The sequence below is a fragment of the Acartia tonsa genome, chromosome 14 (genome assembly GCF_053477335.1).
Source record: "Acartia tonsa isolate MP-2025a chromosome 14, ASM5347733v1, whole genome shotgun sequence".
NCBI classification, from domain to species: Eukaryota; Metazoa; Arthropoda; class Copepoda; order Calanoida; family Acartiidae; genus Acartia; species Acartia tonsa.
In genome coordinates this window covers 30239668-30259886 of record NC_137273.1, presented here as the reverse complement: position 1 = coordinate 30259886, position 20219 = coordinate 30239668, and the positions used below count along the sequence as shown (strand labels likewise).

Below are 20219 nucleotides of genomic sequence, written 5' to 3'. Positions count from 1 at the left end.
GAACGGGCTAAAAAACTGGTTTTAAGGTTATGATTGTACATTTTTATATTCGTAGAAAGCTGGATATAATACGATGCTAGACATAGTTTTTTCGTATGGATGAGAACCGGTTCTTATCCACCGGATTCGAATCAATACGAGAAAATCAATTACCATGGATTTCAAGGATGAGACAATGTACGAAAAATCATCAATATACATACAATATTAAACATGGAGGGAGGGGACATTTAGCTATTACAGTAGTCCCCAAAGTTTTATAATATTAACGTTTTCTTATTTGTTAGCTTAACAACTTGTTTGAATTTTATTGAACTTTGATTTAATGGTTCATTAAGTTGAGGGTCCAAACGTTTCAACCACAAATTGTAATCTATAGAAGAGGTAAAATTGTGTATTATCATTAGGGATGTCCATCAATTTATCGGCAATGTCTTATCCCTTTAGATCCCTACATATCAAATAACAAAATTACTTCCTCTAAAGATTAGAATTATAGGTTCATATGATCGGACACTACTAGTTAGGACCAATCAATCATTATTTCATAAAAGTTTGAAATCAACGATTAAGAGAATATGTTTATAAAACTTAACTTAAAAAAGTTTATTGCAATGATCCCTCCCATCCTGTTAATTCTCCTGAAGCCATCTAACTATCATATACATATATGTATATTCAAAATTATTTCCAGAAAATCTATGTAGTACAAATAAATTTGTTGAAGAAATCGTCACTTTTTAACAAGGTTTCATTTATGTTTTGTTAGAAAATATAACTATTAAAAAGCGAAGTTTTTCTATAATAAGAGTCCGTCCGTACGTCCGTTACGGTTAGACAGGTTATAATTGTCCTATTGATTTCAAACTTTGCATGCATGACTATATAATCGTTATCAGAAAGTTCGTACGTGCATTTAAAACAAGTTATTTTTTACTTTTTTGACAACAAATTTTTGTATGTTAAAATATTCTATTCATCTGATTTTTAGATAACTTATTCCTATTACAACAAGGTACTATGTTATAAGCGAAGCATTTCTATAATCAAGTCCTAAAAATATCAGTATGTCCTTAAACAGTATCATGTACTTAAGCAGTTTTGCAACAAATTTACTTACAATTTTATTTAAACTTATGCATAAATATTCTGGTTATTCAGTTCTGACACTCTCATAAGTGTTAATGTTCGCTTGTCCTACCGTTTCAGAGCTTTGCTTTTATAGATGTTGTCATCCTTGTTAATAATACAATTATTTAAATACTTGCTAATAGGTCAAATTCAGTGTTATCGTATAAAAAAAAATGTAGTCATAACGTTATCAGAACACGTTTTCCAGTATTGCTTCGAAACCGATTAATATTCGCTGGATTAGAACCAGCTCTTAGCCATACTGAAAACTCATTTATGGCTTCGTATTACAGACATTTCCCCACGAATGTTGGAATTAAAATCTTTCGGGGCTAACAAAACTTATAATTTTTTATTCTAATATTCGCGTAAAGCTGTCTATAATACGATGCTATAAATAACTATGTCGTTGATATGTCAGCCACAACCACTATATTTACATACTAGCATCTTCGCCCCTAGCCTCTAGGGGCTTTTCTCCAAAAGGTTTAATTAACCTATTTTTGTGTTAATTAGATTTTAGTTATTCAGTTGAGCTTGAGGTGAAAGGTTGTCCAAACCATTCTCCTCCCCTTCCCCAACTTTTAACTCTACAGCGGACTAAACTAGCTAGTTTTAACCGCCCGCTATCCATCACAAACAATTGTAACTCGACAGCTGACTAGTACATCAAGTTTTGACCGCCTACAACCATCATTTCTACAGTTCAACACACATCTAATCTGCTCTGCAAGTGAAAATTTAAGATAAGTTATTTTTCTTAGTGTTTATTTAAAAGTGTTTGTATTTCTGATATCTAGGTTACTTTCATTATTTAAGGTAATTTATTTTATTCTTATTGATTATGACTAATAACATTACCCCTAACTCTAATTCCTCCCCTGAAGGGCAGCGAGAAAATTCCACTACCCCCCCAGATTGGAATAATTTTACTTTTGACCACTTTGCTAAAATAACTGAGACTACGGGAAAAATAAGGGAAGAACTAGATAAGCTAAGCCAATGTAATAGTGGGAAGCCTAGTGAAAAGGCTAAAATCATAGCTCCAATAACCAATTGGTTTCTTGAATTAGAAACTAAGATGAATGATTTGTCGAAGTATGTTTTTAACTTATCAGACAACCAAAAAACGTTGATTAAAAGAATTGAAAATCTAGAGGCTACGGTTGCTATCAACGTGGCTTCTGGCGACCTTGTTTCTGATATCGAACGGTCTGCAGGGTATAAAGATTTGTGCAATGAAACTATGCTTGCTTCTTTGAGTAGTAAAGTCCCCAACTTGGATTTAGGCGTTCAAATTGACAGGGATTCTGATATTTCTATGATTGAAACGGTTAGGACAAAGCTGTCTTCTACTCTCAATCCTAAAGTTTTGTCGGACGTAGTAATTACCCCATTAGCTAAAGAAACATTTGAAAAAAATGACAAGTTTATTGTTCCAGTTTTACTGAAATCCAAAACTAAACAAGGAAAGGCTGCTTTAGATAAGGCCCTAAAGACGAAAGGGTTAGATGTTAACTTTCATTGGCCTAAACAATTGTTTCCAATTATTAAAAGTTTAAGAGAAAAGTACAAAGATTTTAAATCTGAGGACATGGATTTAACCTCTAAGCAAATTCTAATTAGGCCCAGCGCAACCGGAAAATCCATAATGGTTTCGTATAGAAATGGATTGGGTACTAACTGGACATTTTTAGAAAGTTTTAAAACTCCTGCGCCTCAAGCAATGCTTGAAAACACTAAATTCTTACAACCTTTCTCTAGTAAATATATACAAATGTGAGTAAACAAAATAATCATTGGTTTAAAATATTCTTGTCAAAATAATGCATTTTTTATATAAACTGCTCCTTTTTGTTGTTACTTTTAAGTGGTATATTTACTATAAGTGTGAAATGTTATTCCCCCGTTTTCATTCTCCCCCTTCTGCCCTTGGTTGTAATTTACCCCAATTTTATATTCCTAATTTTTACATTGACATTTCTCATAAATTGCAAAACAATATTTTGAAACATTACACTATGTCTCTTGGTTCAGTTTTATCTTTCAAAAAAGGGATAAACATTTTTAATTTAAAGAAAAATTTTAGATCTCTTTGTAAGATTTCAGGAGATCCTAAATTTAAAAAGGCGAGGAATTAATATTTGAAGAAGTAATTGTAAGTCTCCCTCCCCCAGTAAACCAGCCTACATCTGGAAATTCATTTTGTTTAGACAATGTAAAAGTTATAAGCCAAAATATGAACTCGCTGAATTTAAGTTTAGCCTCTCTAGATAAGGATGGGGGTAAGTTTAAAATGAAAATTAATGCAGTTTTAAAAACAAATTCACATATAATTTTACTTCAAGACACGCGTGTGGGTAATAATGTAACATTTCTTAAAAACTATTTAATGATAAGTAAATTCGGAAATTATGATATTTATCTTAATAGCACAAAAGGGGATCGTGGTGTAATCACAATGATAAAGAGAAATTTTTGTCATAAAGTTTATAGAATATTTAAATCTAGGTGTGAAAATGTCCTTATCGTTGATTTGCATATAAATAATGAACGAATGCTTATCATTAACTGTTATGGTCCAACTCAATCTCAAAATAAAGATTTTTATTCACTCTTAAAACAAAAAATTGAAAGTATTGGAATTTCTAAGTTTGTTATTTTAGGAGATCTAAACTGTTTAACATGTGATTTGCCTATAAATTCTAACGTAGTTTTGAATAATTATGAAATTCTTAACATGAGCGCAATACCTAACTTAATACACACAAAAACTTTAGTGTCATGGATAAGGGATGGATTTATTGTAGACAAATTTAGACTTCTGTATCCAAATTTAAAAACTTATAGTTATATTCCTTTTAGTGAGCAAGCTATAAATAGGTCACGGATTGACCATTGCTTGGCAAGCCCACATTTTAGTCCATTAATTAAAAAAGTTGAATATCCGAATAGGCTATCAAAATATTTTGACCATAAACCTGTCGTTTTCTTAGGAAAAAGTAAGAATATTACTAGACCAAAAGTTATTGATAGCTCCCTACTAAATATTGAACATTTATATTCTACAGTAAAATTTTCTGTGTACAGCTTTATGGTTGATAATACAGAACCTCCAAATAAGAATGAATTAACTCTACTAATTAATAGGATCAATATTTTATCTTTGTATATTCAGGGGCTTGAAAAAACGATCTTAAAGCTACCCAATGACAAATTTTGTAAACATTTACTTGAAGTTTATAGTAATGAAATTGAAGAAAACTGTTCACTATTTCCCAGTATTGAAACTTTTTTGTCTTATAATACTAATTTGGAACCGGACTTAATGTTAGAATGTTTATTAAATGAAATAAAAAATACATGTATATCTTTTCAGTCATTTTATGTTAAAACAACAAAGGAGGAAAAACACAATTTGTCTGATCAATTATCATATTTAAGAAGTATTGGTGATTTTAATTCTGTTAATTTTAAAGAAATAGAGGCAAAACTTTTGGAAATTGAACACAGGGAAAATCTAAGACTTTTGGAAAACACAAATTATTTTAACTTATTGAACCATGAGAAAAGCACTAGAAGCTTTTCGGAACTTTTGAAAAATAAGAACTCTCATGAATCTTTATCTTCAATTAAAGACTACTCAGGGAATATTATTCAAAATGATAATGAAAGACAAAATTTTATTGTTAATCATTTTAAACAACTTTTTAGCACGTCCGTTGAACCAGAAATTTCTTTTGAAGAATTTTTTGAAAGAAATGAAAATGATCCAATTTTTGACCCTTTTAAATTATCGCAAGAAGATAAAATAAAACTTGAGTCACCTATTCAAATGTCTGAACTGGAAACCGTGCTTAAAAATGCTAATTTAAATGCTGCTGTTGGTTTAGATGGCATACCTATGGCGTCAATTAAACATTTTTGGGATTTAATTAAAGATACAATGTTACATGGTTTTAACTATATGGCAAATAAAGGGGAGTTAAGAGGTATGATGAATATAAGTAGAAGCAATTTAATTCCAAAGGGTGGAGATAAAGATCTTTCTAATATTAAAAATTGGCGTAGCATTGGTATACTTACATCTCCTTATAAACTATATAGTGGAGGCTAGAAATCAACCTTATTAGACAATTACTCAAAGCCCAAAAATAATGGACTTAAAAGTGTATTAAACTGTATATAAGACATTTGCGGATATATTGATACCATTAATTTGCCTATTAGATAAAAAAAAGTATGTTTTTTTAATATTTTTCTCTTGCTACAAATCAAATTTCAAATTTGAGCCACCAAAAATGCTTAACTAATTTTTGCTCTAGAAGAATCATTTTTTGGAGTTAGAAAGTGCTTAATACCTCATTTTAATCGCCTGGCATTGCTTTATAATATACAGGTAATGACTTGGTTGTTTATAGAACAGCTGACTAAAAAACCGAGGTTTTGTGATAATCCCACTTTTGTTGTTGCTCCATAAATGATATTTTTTTTCTAAATTTTTTTGGCTGTAAAGAAGCTTTATATATTCATATAACATCCACCTAAATTTGACTTTTGATATATTATTTATAACATCACCAGAAGGAATTGAATTTTGGAAAAAAATATCAATTTATATTTTACACTGTTATGCATTGTTCTTGTTCTTGTTTCTAAAAAATATTTATATTATTAAAAAGAGAATTATTTAACGCTTCTATAGGTATGTTTATCATTTTTCTAGGCTAAATATAACTATAATTACACCATTTTAAAGTTAAACATCATAACATATAAACTCACTTATTGAATCGGTCTGTATTATTAAGCTGCCAATCCTTAAAACAGCTGCATTTCATTATTCTATTATATAAAGTAGTAAGCTTTTTTGTCTGTAGCTTAAGATTTTGATAACTAATGTACCTATTGACTTCTCTGTTTTATGGAAGCTTCTTATAGGTCCCGGATAGTTTTAGAATATTGAAAAAAAATATCAATTTATATTTTACACTGCTATGCATTGTTCTTGTTCTTGTTTTTAAAAGATATTTTTATAATTAAAAAGAAAATTATTTAACGCTTCTATAGGTATGTTTATCATTTTTCTAGTCTAAATATAACTATAATTTCAGCATTTTTTAAACATCATCATATTCAAGTTATTGTAATTTTTTTAAAAAATATCAATATCAAGAACTATTGGAACAATTTTTACCATGCAAAACAAGGTGTTAGAAAGTGTAGGATCCCTCACAATATCTATATGTCTGTCTATAATGCATTACACATGTAATGCTAATAGAGATCATAGACATACAAGCTTTTTTTTTTTGGGGGGGGGTAAAATTTTTCCCCCCCCCCAAAATTTTTACCCTGGGGGTAAAATTTGCTTTTGGGGGGTAATTCCCCCTCCAGAAATCTGTTGGCAGGAGAAATTTTGTTTACCCCACCCAAAATTTACCCTTGGGGTAAAATTTTTGAGGGGGAGAAATTTAAATTTAATTAAATAATTAGTAAATGCGCAAAGCGCGCAAAATTTTTTTTATTTTGGGGAGGTATTTACCCCCCCAAAATTGTTTGGGGGGGGGTAAATATTAAATGAGGGGGGGGGGTAAATGAAAAATTTGTTTGGGGTAAATCGCCACTTTACCCTCCCCCCTTGGACGTCTATGATAGAGTGGATGCTATATAATGTGAACTTCTTATAACTGAATGGGCTTCCAGAGACCATAAAGTGGCCTAGCCGGTTCGTCACTAATGGGTTAAATGTTGGATGATGATTTTTGTAGCAGTTAGGTACTTAGCAACTTTACAATCATTACTTCATGTAAAGGGACGTCCAGGTGGGAAGGGGGGGGGGTTTAGGTGGTTAAGGGTTACTAATTAATTTGGGACAACACCATAATTTTTAAATTTATAATTTTAACCTCCGCCCCCCCCAAAAAAAAATATAAAAAGCTTAAACATCCTTGCCTCTATGATATAAAGATTACCCCACAAAATGAACATGGGGGTGCCCAAATTTATTATTTCCCCAAATAAAAAAGCTTGTATGTCCTTGATTATGTAAGCTCATTTAAAACATACTGAAATCAATTTGTGTACAACGATTATCCTTTTCATCTGTTTTTTAGTAGCAAAGATGCTCTATAATTCAAAATATCCCTCCGTCAGTTGTCTGTCCATTCATCTGTATGTCTGTCCATTGGTATGTCTGTCTGTTCATCTGTTCGTCTGTTAGAAAGGGGGATAACGTGATTTTCTCATCATCTATAAAAGATAGAAGGCTGAAATTTTCATGGATTGAATATTCTCTCTCTCTCTATCGATACTCCATATTTTCATCAAGTTTCATTAGGATTTTTCAATAAACTGGGGTGGGCTATATCAATTCCTACATTTCAAGTTTTCATGATTTTCTCTACTCCTATCACGATAGATGGTTGAAATTTTCAGGGATTGAAAACTTTGATATTCTGCATAATTTTATCAAGTTTTATTGAGATTTACTTATTGGAGTCCTACCCCAAACGTAGGAGTCCCAAATGTTGGAGTGGACAAACGCAGGAGTCCCAAACATCGGAGTAAAACGTAGGAATGGGACAAACATCAGAGTGGACAAACGTCGAGGTGGACAAATGTTGGAGTGGACAAATGTTAGAGTGGACATTGCTTAAATAAAACCTAGGAGTGTCTGCTATTTAAATAATATGACAATTTTGAATCTTTTTATTCCCCTGTCTATAAAATAATGACTATGGCCACAGCGCTCGGCCACCTGGCCTAACCTAACCTAACTAAGAAAAGTAACTGGACGAAGGGGGGGGGGGGGGCTGGGTTTATATAAAAAAAAATCAAAATTGAAATGAGAATTCAAAATTTGAAAAATAGTTTGGGACTCCTGTGTTTGTCCACTCCAACATTTGTCCCAAAAATCCTGCGTTTGTCCACTCCAACGTTTGTCCCACTCCTACATTTGTTCCACTCTGAAGTTGGGGACTCATGCGTTTGTCCACTCCAATGTTTTTTCACTCCTACATTTGGGACTCCTACATTTGGCATTGAACCGATTATTGGTTGGGGTGCTAGTTTGATTCCTAGATTGTTAAGTTTTCCTGATTTTCTTTACTCCTATTCAAAAAATTTAAAGAGGCTGGGTTTATACCACCCATAATATATTAATGGGGGTGATTACCCCTATCCCCCCAAAAAATTACACTTTTACAGGAACCCCCCCCCCTGGATATCTCTGCACTCTCCCTTGTAGTGACTAGGCCAACTTCATGGTCTCTGGAAACCCATTCAGTTATAAGAAGTTCACATTATAAGAGCACTCTTATAGCATCCACTCTATCATAGACGTCCAAGGGGGGAGGGTAAAGTTGCGATTACCCCCAAACGAATTTTTCATTTACCCCCCCCCCCCCCCCTCATTTAATATTTACCCGTACCCCCAACCATTTAAGAGGGGGTATTTACCTCCCCCAAAATAAAAATTTTTTTGCGCGCTTCGCACATTTACTAATTATTTGATTAAATTTAAATTTCTCCCCCTCAAAAATTTTACCCCAAGGGTAAATTTTGGGTGGGGTAAACAAAATTTCTCCTGCCAACAGATTTCTGGAGGGGGAATTACCCCCCAAAAGCAAATTTTACCCCCAGGGAAAAAAATTTTTTTTGGGGGGGGAAATTTGCAACATGCTTTGCGCGCCATTTTACCCCCCCCCCCCCCAAAACCGAATTACCCCCCCCTTGCAAAAATTTTACCCCCCCCCCCCAAAAAAAAAGCTTGTATGTCTATGATCTCTATTAGCATTACATGTGTAATGCATTATAGACAGACATATAGATATTGTGAGGGATCCTACACTTTCTAACACCTTGTTTTGCATGGTAAAAATTGTTCCAATAGTTCTTGATATTGATATTTTAAAAAAAAACTACAATAACTTGAATATGATGATGATTAAAAAATGCTGAAATTATAGTTATATTTAGACTAGAAAAATGATAAACATACCTATAGAAGCGTTAAATAATTTTCTTTTTAATAATAAAAATATCTTTTAGAAACAAGAACAAGAACAATGCATAGCAGTGTAAAATATAAATTGATATTTTTTTTCAATATTCTAAAACTATCCGGGACCTATAAGAAGCTTCCATAAAACAGAGAAGTCAATAGGTACATTAGTTATCAAAATCTTAAGCTACAGACAAAAAAGCTTACTACTTTATATAATAGAATAATGAAATGCAGCTGTTTTAAGGATTGGCAGCTTAATAATACAGACCGATTCAATAAGTGAGTTTATATATATGTTATGATGTTTAACTTTAAAATGGTGTAATTATAGTTATATTTAGCCTAGAAAAATGATAAACATACCTATAGAAGCGTTAAATAATTCTCTTTTTAATAATATAAATATTTTTTAGAAACAAGAACAAGAACAATGCATAACAGTGTAAAATATATATTGATATTTTTTTCCAAAATTCAATTCCTTCTGGTGATGTTATAAATAATATATCAAAAGTCAAATTTAGGTGGATGTTATATGAATATATAAAGCTTCTTTACAGCCAAAAAAATTAAGAAAAAAAATATCATTTATGGAGCAACAACAAAAGTGGGATTATCACAAAACCTCGTTTTTTTAGTCAGCTGTTCTATAAACAACCAAGTCATTACCTGTATATTATAAAGCAATGCCAGGCGATTAAAATGAGGTATTAAGCACTTTCTAACTCCAAAAAATGATTCTTCTAGAGCAAAAATTAGTTAAGCATTTTTGGTGGCTCAAATTTGAAATTTGATTTGTAGCAAGAGAAAAATATTAAAAAAACATACTTTTTTTTATCTAATAGGCAAATTAATGGTATCAATATATCCGCAAATGTCTTATATACAGTTTAATACACTTTTAAGTCCATTATTTTTGGGCTTTGAGTATTTGTCTAATAAGGTTGATTTCTAGCCTGGAGTTATAAATTTAAGATTAAAAACTGTTGTAGATTCCATAATACATAATGCTCAGAAAGCTTATTCTGATCAGTATTTTATACAAGAGTGTTTAATAAATGTATATGAACTGCTTTCAAAATCAAACTCCACAAATTCTCCTTTAGCAAGTCTAATAATAGATTTTTCGAGGGCATTTGATACAATAGGAAATACCTACTTACAATCTGTACTGCATTTCTCTAATTTTGGTCCAAAATTTATTTTAATGGTATCTTCAACATTTAAAAACCGAAAATCTTGTATCTTGACTGATTGCGGTTTAACACAAAATTTTGAAAATAAGTTAGGTATTATTCAAGGAGACCTTCCATCTCCAAATTTATTTAAAATTGCAATTAACCCACTCGTTATAAAATTATGTCTATCAAATACTCTTAAAATTCCAAATTCAATTCCTTACAATTTTAACAGAGATGAAAATAAAGTAAATGTAGCAAGTGGTTTTGCAGACGATATGCAAAACTTCATGGAAGTAAAGTCAGAATCTCTCCAAAAATGTTATGATATTTTGACCAGTTTTGGAAAATTATCAAACCTTAAAGTTAACAACTCTAAGACTCAAATTATTATAACTGGTGGGTTACCTTCTTTTGATTTTATAAGAAAAGTTGAAGAACTTAATTTTGAAATTTCAGACAATTTTACAATTTTAGGTCTAAGCTTGCACAAATCTTTAAATGACACTGATTTAATTTGGGACAAAATATTGGCAAAAGTTGTAAAGTTGCGTAATTTTTGGAATTTATTCAATCTTAGTATTCCTGGAAGGGTTTCTATTATAAAAACATATTTTTATTCACAATTATCATATCTGGGTTCAATTTTTGAACCAACAGACCAATTTTTAGCAGACTTTGAAAGGTGTGTTGTAGGTTTTCTTAAACAAGGGGGAAGGATTGCAAAGGATAGAATTTTTCTTGACTGTAGCAAGGGTGGGCTTGGCCTGCCTAACCCAAAAGAATTTCTAACTAGTCTTAAAGTTAGCATTTTTTTAAAAGGTCTTAAAGCAAATGATTCATGGGGTAAAGAATTAAGACAATTTCTTGCAGATCCTGAAAACCCATTATCTATACAAATCGATAAAATTATTCCAGAATCTAACCCAATTTTGTACAATCTAGTTAAAGCTTTTTTACGTTTTTGTGATTATTATTGGAAATTTAGTGGAAACATTCTCGCTGCCCAAGTTGTTAATAATCATTTATTCAAGGATAATCAAGGAAATATGATTAATAACAACTTCTTTACAATAAACTCATGGTTAAGGTATGGTAATGAACTAAAAAATCTTACCTTAAGTAATTTTATTTCAAACTTTGGCAATGTTTTAAATTATGATGAATTTTGCAGGAAATCTTCCTGTTATGTAACCCCAAATGAATTTCTAAGAATGAAACATAATCTAAGAGTATTTTTGAATAGGTGTAAAACGAAATTTTCTCAAAAATCTGCTTCAATATTGGTCTGTATTTCAAAGCCCAATTTGAGAGCAAAAGATTTTAGATACTTCTTAGATATATCCAAATCTATGTTAACAAATTGTCAACCCGTTAAAACTAGAAACATGTGGCTCAGTAATGAAATAGATATAAATAGAGAATCAAGGTTTATGTGCATGTGGAGATTATCCTATCTTCCCATGAACATAAGAGACTTTGCTTTTAAATTATGTAATAATCTTCTTCATTTTAATGCAAATTTATCAAAATTTAGTGACACTAGTCCAGCATGTACACAATGTACAATAGCTTTAAATCTTCCCACCCCTAGAGAAACTTCTTGTCATTTTTATCTGTATTGCTCATCAAATACAGAATTACTTTTAGAATATTTTAACACTTTTCTTTACCAATCTAATATAACATGGGTTGCCAATTTTGTTTTCTTGGGAGCACCGTCTAATATACCATTCTATAAAGCTATAATTATCAATACAGAAATTATTATTTCAGCTTGGTTTCTTTTTGAATGTAGAAATAAGAAAATTAAACCTGTATTGTCAATGTTAAAAGAGTTTATAAAGAATTATAGATCAATATTTATGCGTTTTCCTAAATATCAAAATGCATATAATAAGTGGATAAGAGGATAAAAGGGTTAGTGTTATTACAGGGTCATTAAGAAAAACTGTTTTTTTTTTAAGTGTAGTAATTCTGTCTTAATATCCGTTAATATTTCTTTCTACTATGTATTTTTTCTAACTTAAACTTTCATTCTTTTTTTTTCAGTTCTAAGCTGATGGCTCAGAGATAACAGAGAATCAGGATAATCATAGATCCTTGTGTTAATGATAAAGATGCTATTGCCCTCACTCAGACTAGACGACGGAGCACATGAAAGAAACCGAATCTATTTTTATGTAGTAATTGTAAATAATTATCAATTTTATATGTTTGTAATATTTTTGTGATTTTATTTCATAAACTGATTAAAACCAATAAAATACGTAATAATAATAATAAAGATTTAAAAAGAAAAAAAAATTGGGGGGGGATTTTTAATTTTTTTGTGGGGGTGGGGGGTAGCCGAACTCCCCTTTTATTATAATAGTTTCAAAAAGAAAATTTTTTTTTTTTAGGGGGGGGGTTATTTTTCATTTTTTGTTGGGTTGGACCCCCAACCCCCAAGAAAAAAAGCTTTAAACCATCACAGGACCAGTAGTTATATTCAACCCAATCGGTTAAGTGGTTACTGAGATCTTAAGCTTCAGACAGATCGTACTACTTTGTATTATAGATTGTCAACGGTATTTTGTGAAACAAGGATGACAACAACGTCCAGAAAGCGAAGCCCATAAAATAATCTATAACAAGAAATAACAAAAAGATATTACCAACATTATATTTTTTATTATGTTATTGACTGACGGACAAAGTGAGTTATAGAGTAGATTCGCTTCTAAAAAGCATGGCAATTTGAAAATGCATTGATGCATTAGTTTCCAAAATTATAGTCTTGCTTTTATAATTTGTACAAGTTTTAAGTTATTAGGACAGTTTGATTAATAATCTTTTCTTGGTAGATGCCTAATTCACCGGAGGGATACAGTGAAACTGAAAAAAATTATCAGGTAATACATTAAAATGATTGGGAATAGTCCCTTTCGTGACATCGCCCCATAAGGGGCGATTCATCGTAATTTTAAAATGTTTTTTTTTATAGGTTATTTTAGGTTAGGTTAGGTTATATTGGGTTAGGTGATTGCCCCCGCAGGGTTAGAGCCCCTCGCAGGGGCTAGAAATAGGAGAAAAGCTACTGTGAAAAATACGAAGAATCGCCCCATAAGGTGCGATGTTACGAAAGGGACTATACCCAAATGATTGGTTGATTGAAAAGTTGGAATGCTTATAGTTTGAAACCAACCAATCAAAATTCATGAAATCAACCAAAGTTTTTAAACCTTTGAATATAAAACTTTGGGTATCGGTGTAATTTACAGTTCAATGTCCCCTCCCTTCTTGTAAACATTATTTTAACTTTTCTTGTTTTTTCTCGAAATGATTATAGACGAAGTGAAACTTTTATACAAGGGAACTAGTTTTCTCGTATTCATTCGAAACCGGTGGATGAGAACCGGTTCTCATCCATACGAAAAAACTATGTCTAGTATCGTATTATATCTAGTTTTCTACGAATATAAAAATGTACAATCATAAGATTAAAACCAGTTTTTTTTTATCCCATGCCTTCGGCATCTCGGGGCTAAAAAAACTGGTTTTAATCTTAAAATTGTACATTTTATATCCGCGGAAAGCCGTTTACAATACGATGCGAGAAATAACTATTATCAAGCGACTAAAATACTCAAAAAGCACCGCTAAATTTTTTACTTTTTATTCGTTTCTTTTCCCTATATGAAAATAAATGTTAAAAATCTAGCGGTACACATTTAGGATTTTATATGATTGATAATCCTATTCTAACTTTTTCTTCTAGTGCTTTAAAGTTTCTCTTTTTAGTAATTTTTGAGCTTTGCTACTTATGGATGTTGACATCCTTGTTTTATAATCATTTTTTTCTCAGAAGATTGTTACCTTACAAAAGAAGTATGGAAAAACTGGTAGTGTAAAGGTAAACAGAAACCAAAACGTGTTCTATACAGCTTTGTTTCACTAAAATTGCCATGTCATTCTATCGATATGCAATTTAAAGAGTTTAAGTCGACTGTATGACTTTGCTAACTAGTAGTCATTACTGATATAAATCAAATTGCTAATTCAGGAAAGAACTGCCTAACATTGTGGGGCAATCACCTAACCCAATATAACCTGTCAAAAGCCATTTCAAAAATAAGACGAATCGCCCCTTAAAATATAATTTAAAAATTTTTGTAGCTGGAGAATGGAGGCATTTATATTGGAGACTTCGATGAAAATGGAGTGAAAACAGGGCTTGGTAATATTTTAATTTTTTTCAACTTTTTAATCTGCAGAGGTCCCTAACCTAACCCTAAAAACCCCCTTATTGTAAATTTTTTTCAAAATCGAGAGGGGAAATATCATTGCTGTTAAGGGTATTTGTGAAAAAGCAAAAGCTTTGAAACTACCATATTATACCTGGAATCATAATGTTATCTACAACATTTAATTAAACGGGAATAGACACTTTTGTAACATCGCCCCATATGGGGCGATTCGTCGTATTCTTAAAATGGCTTTTTATAGGTTTAATTTACTCTAATTCAATAAATATAACTAGCAGCTACGTCTCTAGCTTCTGGGAGATGATCAAGACATTTATAAAGCTTCACTGAATTGTACAACATCCAATTCGTACAAGTATTTTTTGAGATCTTTAGCTTCAGGCCAAAAAAACCTAAGCATATTATAGTATATGATATTTATGATGATGTTATAATACAAAGGGGGACATTTTTTTGCGTATTTTCCGTAAAGTTGGGTCTTACCTTTTATTCAAATGCCTTTATTAAGTCAAGCTGTTCTTCATTATGACCATTTAATAAATATACATTTGGTCATAATTAAGAACAGTTTGACTTAAAAAGAGTATTTGACTAAAGATTACACCAAACTTTACGGAAAATATGCGAAAAAAAAGACTCCTTGTTGCAACTTTAAGACCTCATCACTATCAGGTAATATTTGCTTCTAGGTCATATGGAGATAAGCAATGGGTCAACCTATGACGGGACCTTCAGCAAGGGTCTCCCCAACGGGGTGGGGGTCATGAGGTTCCCAGACAGCTCCAGATATGAGGGAGAGTTTATGCAGGTGAAAAAATAATGATGGGGGGGTTGTAGTACATACAATGCAATCCTTTATATGTTAAAAATTTTTTACTAATGATGATTATAATTTAACCAGAGATCTGAAGGGATATGAGTAACAATAAGATAAGACTCTAGGGGGCTAGGTGTCGCTTCGTGTGCTAGACCTCTTCTCCACGCACCTTGAAACATACTCCGCTTATGATTGCAGTGTAAAGCGTCCATTCACCCATCAGACAACCAACTCTCTGAGATGCACGACCTTTGTCTGAGAAGTCCTAACTCGGCATAGTATCGAGTTGCGCCTGTTTTGGGCCAAGGCATTCCCCCCACTCTAACTATTTTACGTCGCGCATCTGACATAGTAGCAGTGAGAACCATTTTTAACGTCTTTAGGTATGACGCGGTGTCGGTCCGAGATTCGAACCTATCACCTTCCAGACGACGAGAGGATGCGCTACATGTTGAGCCACGGTCGCGAGCACATATGAGTTACAATGGTCAATAAAGTGTATACCCCCAATTATGCTAAACTAAATTACCCCTGCTCTGGGTTTATGGCTTGGGCTGAAAAGCTTAACTTTCATAAGTTATAAATTGAGACACAAAAAGCATTCTTTGTGTAACTGAATTTACTTTTCAGGGATGGTTTCATGGACATGGGGTTTATACAACTATTGATGGTATGAAATATGAAGGTAGTACTTCAGAAGAATCAGTATTCAAAATTAAGTAGCTGGATGTTTGTCTGTCTTTATATATATTTCATTAAATAATAGTTATGCCCCTATCCTTTAAAACATTTAGAAAAAAAACTTCACATAATAGTTCAAACTTGGGTAAAAAGAACGTTTTCTCTCCATTTTATCAATTAAATAAGTCCAATTTGAAATAAAGCTTTTAAATTAAATCGTCTAGAAAAATTAAATAATTATATAGGTGAATTTCGTGGAGGCAAAATCTGGGGAAATGGACTGATGACCTATTCTGATGGGGCTCCAAGTTCTGAGGGATACTTCCAGGAGACTAAGTTCAGGTATAATGAACTATTCGAACTGGTCTCCAAGTTCTGATGGATATTTTCAGGAGACTAAGGTAAGGTAAGATGACCTATTCTAATGGAGCTCCAAGTTCTGAAGGATGCTTCCAGGAGACTAAGTTCAGGTAAGATGAACTATTGTGATGAAGTTCTCAGTTCTGAGGGATAATACAAAGCGACTAAGTTCAGGTAAGATAAACTATTCTAATGGGGCTCCCAGTTCTAAGGGATATTTCCAGGAGACTAAGTTCAGGTAAGATAAACTATTCTAATGGGGCTCCCAGTTCTAAGGGATACTTCCAGGAGACTTGATTCAGGAAAGATTTATTGTATCAGTACGCTTGTATAGTATAATTTAACTCTATTCCATAGCAAAATAATACTTAAAAAATATTTTGACCTTACAAATTGCACAAATGCAGAACTTTTTTGTGTAAAAAATATTTACATCTTTCCATCCTGGCAGCTACAGGAGCCATCCATCTCCAGGTAAATAAAGGAACTTTTTTGAAGTTGCATAGAAAATACACTTTGTAAATGACCATTTTTGGCTCAAAACAATATGTAACTACAGCCGCTGTTCGATTTTGGATAGACTTTTGACTAAATAGCTGGCACCTGTTGACTAGAATAAAAACTATGAAACCATTTATATATTGGTAAACAAGTTCTAAGGTCGATTTAACTAGTGATTAACTGCAGAATGTTTACTTCATTGTGATGTACTGGTAACCTAATTTTTAAGTAAAATGCTGTTTCCTTTGAACTTTTTCTCATTTTTGAATTTTCTAAATTAGATTAAAATCAACACTCTAATATTTTCTTTAAATTTTCTGGATAAATCTGGTTTTCATGGCCTTTCAGCGAAATCTCAATTCTTTTTTATTTAGAGAAGAACCCTGCAAGGAAAACATAAAACGTGCCAGAAAAATTGCCATGGTTGCCAGAAGGTATTATAATCATTTCTCGCAGCTTTTCGTGGATATAAAATGTTCAATTATAAGATTAAACCCAGTTTTTTTAGCCCCCAGATGACGAAGACACAGGTTAAAAAACTGGTTTTAATGTTAGAATTGTACATTTTTATATTCGTAGAAAACAGGATATAATACGATGCTTGACATAATTTTTTTTTGTATGGACGAGAACTGGTTCTAATCTACCGGATATTAATCGGTTTTGAAGCGATATGGGAAACAATATTTGAATATGGCTTTGGGTTCAATTCATATCCGCTGGATTAAAACCTCTTCTGAGCCAAACTGAAAAATCATTAATTGTATTACAGACAATTTTCTACGAAATAAAATAAAATAATAGTGAGACTTAGGGTTTGTCTGTAATGGATAGCTTAAAAAATAAATTTAGATAGGTTAGAATAGTATAATCAATTTCAAACTTTACTGTAACAAATAGCACAATCTAAAAGTGTCGAAACTCTATAATCATTACCAATGGTCTGTACGACAATTTTAAGCTTGTTGATTTTATTTCAATATTCCAACGTTATGCATGATATACTTACTTAATTTTTTTTATACTTTTAAATATATTCTGTTTCTTTAAGTGCAGACACTCTATAGATTATTACAGTCTGACTGTCTGTTGAGCTAAGCTTTTATGGAAGTTGTCATCCTTGTTTTTTAGATGTTGCGATGAAATGGAAGGAACTTGTGAAGTTGGAATTAGAGTAGAGGTAATAACATCTAGAATATAAAGTATTATGTTTCTCTGTCTGTCTGTACTGAAGGATCTCGCCAACTGTTGAAACTTTATGGTTCTCCTTTGTTCCAGGGAAGGTTATTATCTATTTTGTGAGAGGGTACCACAAACCTCCCAAGAGAAATCTATTAGAAAAAAAATTACTTCCATAAAATTATATTTTTACTTTTTCTTTAAAAACTAGAATTAAAAAGGGGTGTGGTAGACTTCACCCCACCCCAAACCTTATTTGCATTTAGAGGCCTCTTGAGCGTCTGTCTGCTTGTACCGAAGGATCTCGCTAACCGCTGAACCGATCGAGTTCTCCTTTACATGGTAGCTTCTCATGGGAATGTTTATAACTATTTTCGTGGGGTGTCAGATACCCCCAACCCCCCAAAAAAAATTCTTTTTAAAACTAAAGTTAAAATAGTGGGGTCGACTAAACCACCCTCCCCCCACCAAAAAATAAAGATTCCCCCCCCCCCAAAAAAAATAAAAAATTTTCTTTCAAATCTAAAATACGAAAAATTAGGTTGATCAAACCTCTTGGGGCAAAGAAAAATTGAAAAGTTTTGGTGTAATAAAAATGCGAGAGAGCGTGTCTAATATTTTGGATGTCATTATAATATACAGTCCAATTTCCCCTTCATCCCTGATATTTAACCTTATCTTTAAATGTTTTCATGGAGGGAGGGGATATTGGACTATTCATTATTCTGGTACCCTTCCATATAATTTTGTTTGCGGCTACGCCCCTAGAAGTCTCTAGGGGCACTGGTAGGAGGGGGACCTCATCCAATTTTAAATTTGAGTTTCAAAAAGAGTTAAAAAATATTTTTTGGGGGGAGGGGGTGAAGACACCCTCTCCAAAAATAGTTAAAAACCTTCAAAGGACCTATAAGAAGCTTCACTGTAAAGGAGAACAATATCGGTTTAGCGAGATCTTTCGGGACAGACAAAAAAAGCTTACTACTTTATATAATAGGATTCCTTGGCTCTAAACCTTGGTCGATTTCTTTAAAAAGTTTAATTTGTTAGTTCCAACCAATCCAACCAATTTTTAACCAATTATTTTGGGTTTTGTTTATTGCCCTTATTGATTTATCCTATTCATAAGACCTACATAGTTTATCATAATCATTGATTTAGTAATTTTTTTAGAAGCTGACTTAAAGAAAGAAAAATGAAGATTAAATACGAAAAACAGAAAAAATAATGTTATATGAAATATTTAAATATGTATAGAAATAATAAAATTTTATTTATAATAATCTAATTTGATAAAAATAACACAAATAATAAACACAAAACTAAAATTTTCAAATAAAAATAACAGGATGTCTATCTGATTGTACCAAAGGATCTTGTTAACCACTGGACCGATATGGTTCTCTTATTTAGTGGTCCATAAAGAAAATGTATAAAAATTTATAAAATTATAAACTTTAGTTTATAACAATCTCATTTTAGATAGAAATAGAATAATCAAAAAATGCCATAACAAATTTAAAATTAAAACATTTAATAAATTAAGGTGTTTTTTTCCTTCTTCAACCTTTATAAACTGATGAATTTTCTATTATAGATTTTTAATACATAATATTAAGATATTTTCTTTAGTATTAATAAACAATATATATTGAAAATTACATAAACTGTCTGTCTGAGAGACACGTTCGTTATATACATGGCATCTCTATAATTGGATTATTTCCCTTATTATCAGACGGGAGGGGATTATAGTGGGTACAAAGAAGGGGGAGGGGGGGGGGATTGTACTTTATATTACACTGCTCCCAAAAGAATTGAAATACCGTTCTCTCATTAATTGACTTTCATTAGGGACTTTTATTATATCTTTATCAGGTGGTATAAACTAGCAATGAATAAACTCTTCCATCAATAATTTGGATCAACTGCAGTTATCGGTAAAATATTCCAGGTTACAAAAAATCTATGAATTTTAAAGGCTGCTAGCTGCCAAACGGCTTAACGTACAGATCATGCCCGCACACCATTTTTCGGCCTAACAAGGCCTTAAAAATAATCTGGAATAGCCATAAATCAATAATGCATAATTATCTCGCAGTGCAGAGAAATGCGCGAAA

The 20219-nt window shown here is 32.0% G+C and overlaps 1 protein-coding gene across 1 annotated transcript; it reads left to right on the top strand.

The window, feature by feature from the left end:
- The first annotated feature begins 689 nt into the window (after positions 1–689).
- LOC145306242 (MORN repeat-containing protein 4 homolog) lies at positions 690–19411 on the top strand. Its single transcript, XM_080148304.1, has 10 exons — positions 690–748; positions 13164–13211; positions 14165–14212; positions 14476–14536; positions 15254–15372; positions 16012–16066; positions 16308–16404; positions 17298–17357; positions 18055–18103; positions 19273–19411. The coding sequence occupies exons 2-10, from the start codon at positions 13164–13166 to the stop codon at positions 19282–19284; spliced, it is 549 nt and encodes a 182-aa protein (XP_080004430.1). The 5' UTR covers positions 690–748; the 3' UTR covers positions 19285–19411.
- Positions 19412–20219: the final 808 nt, after the last annotated feature.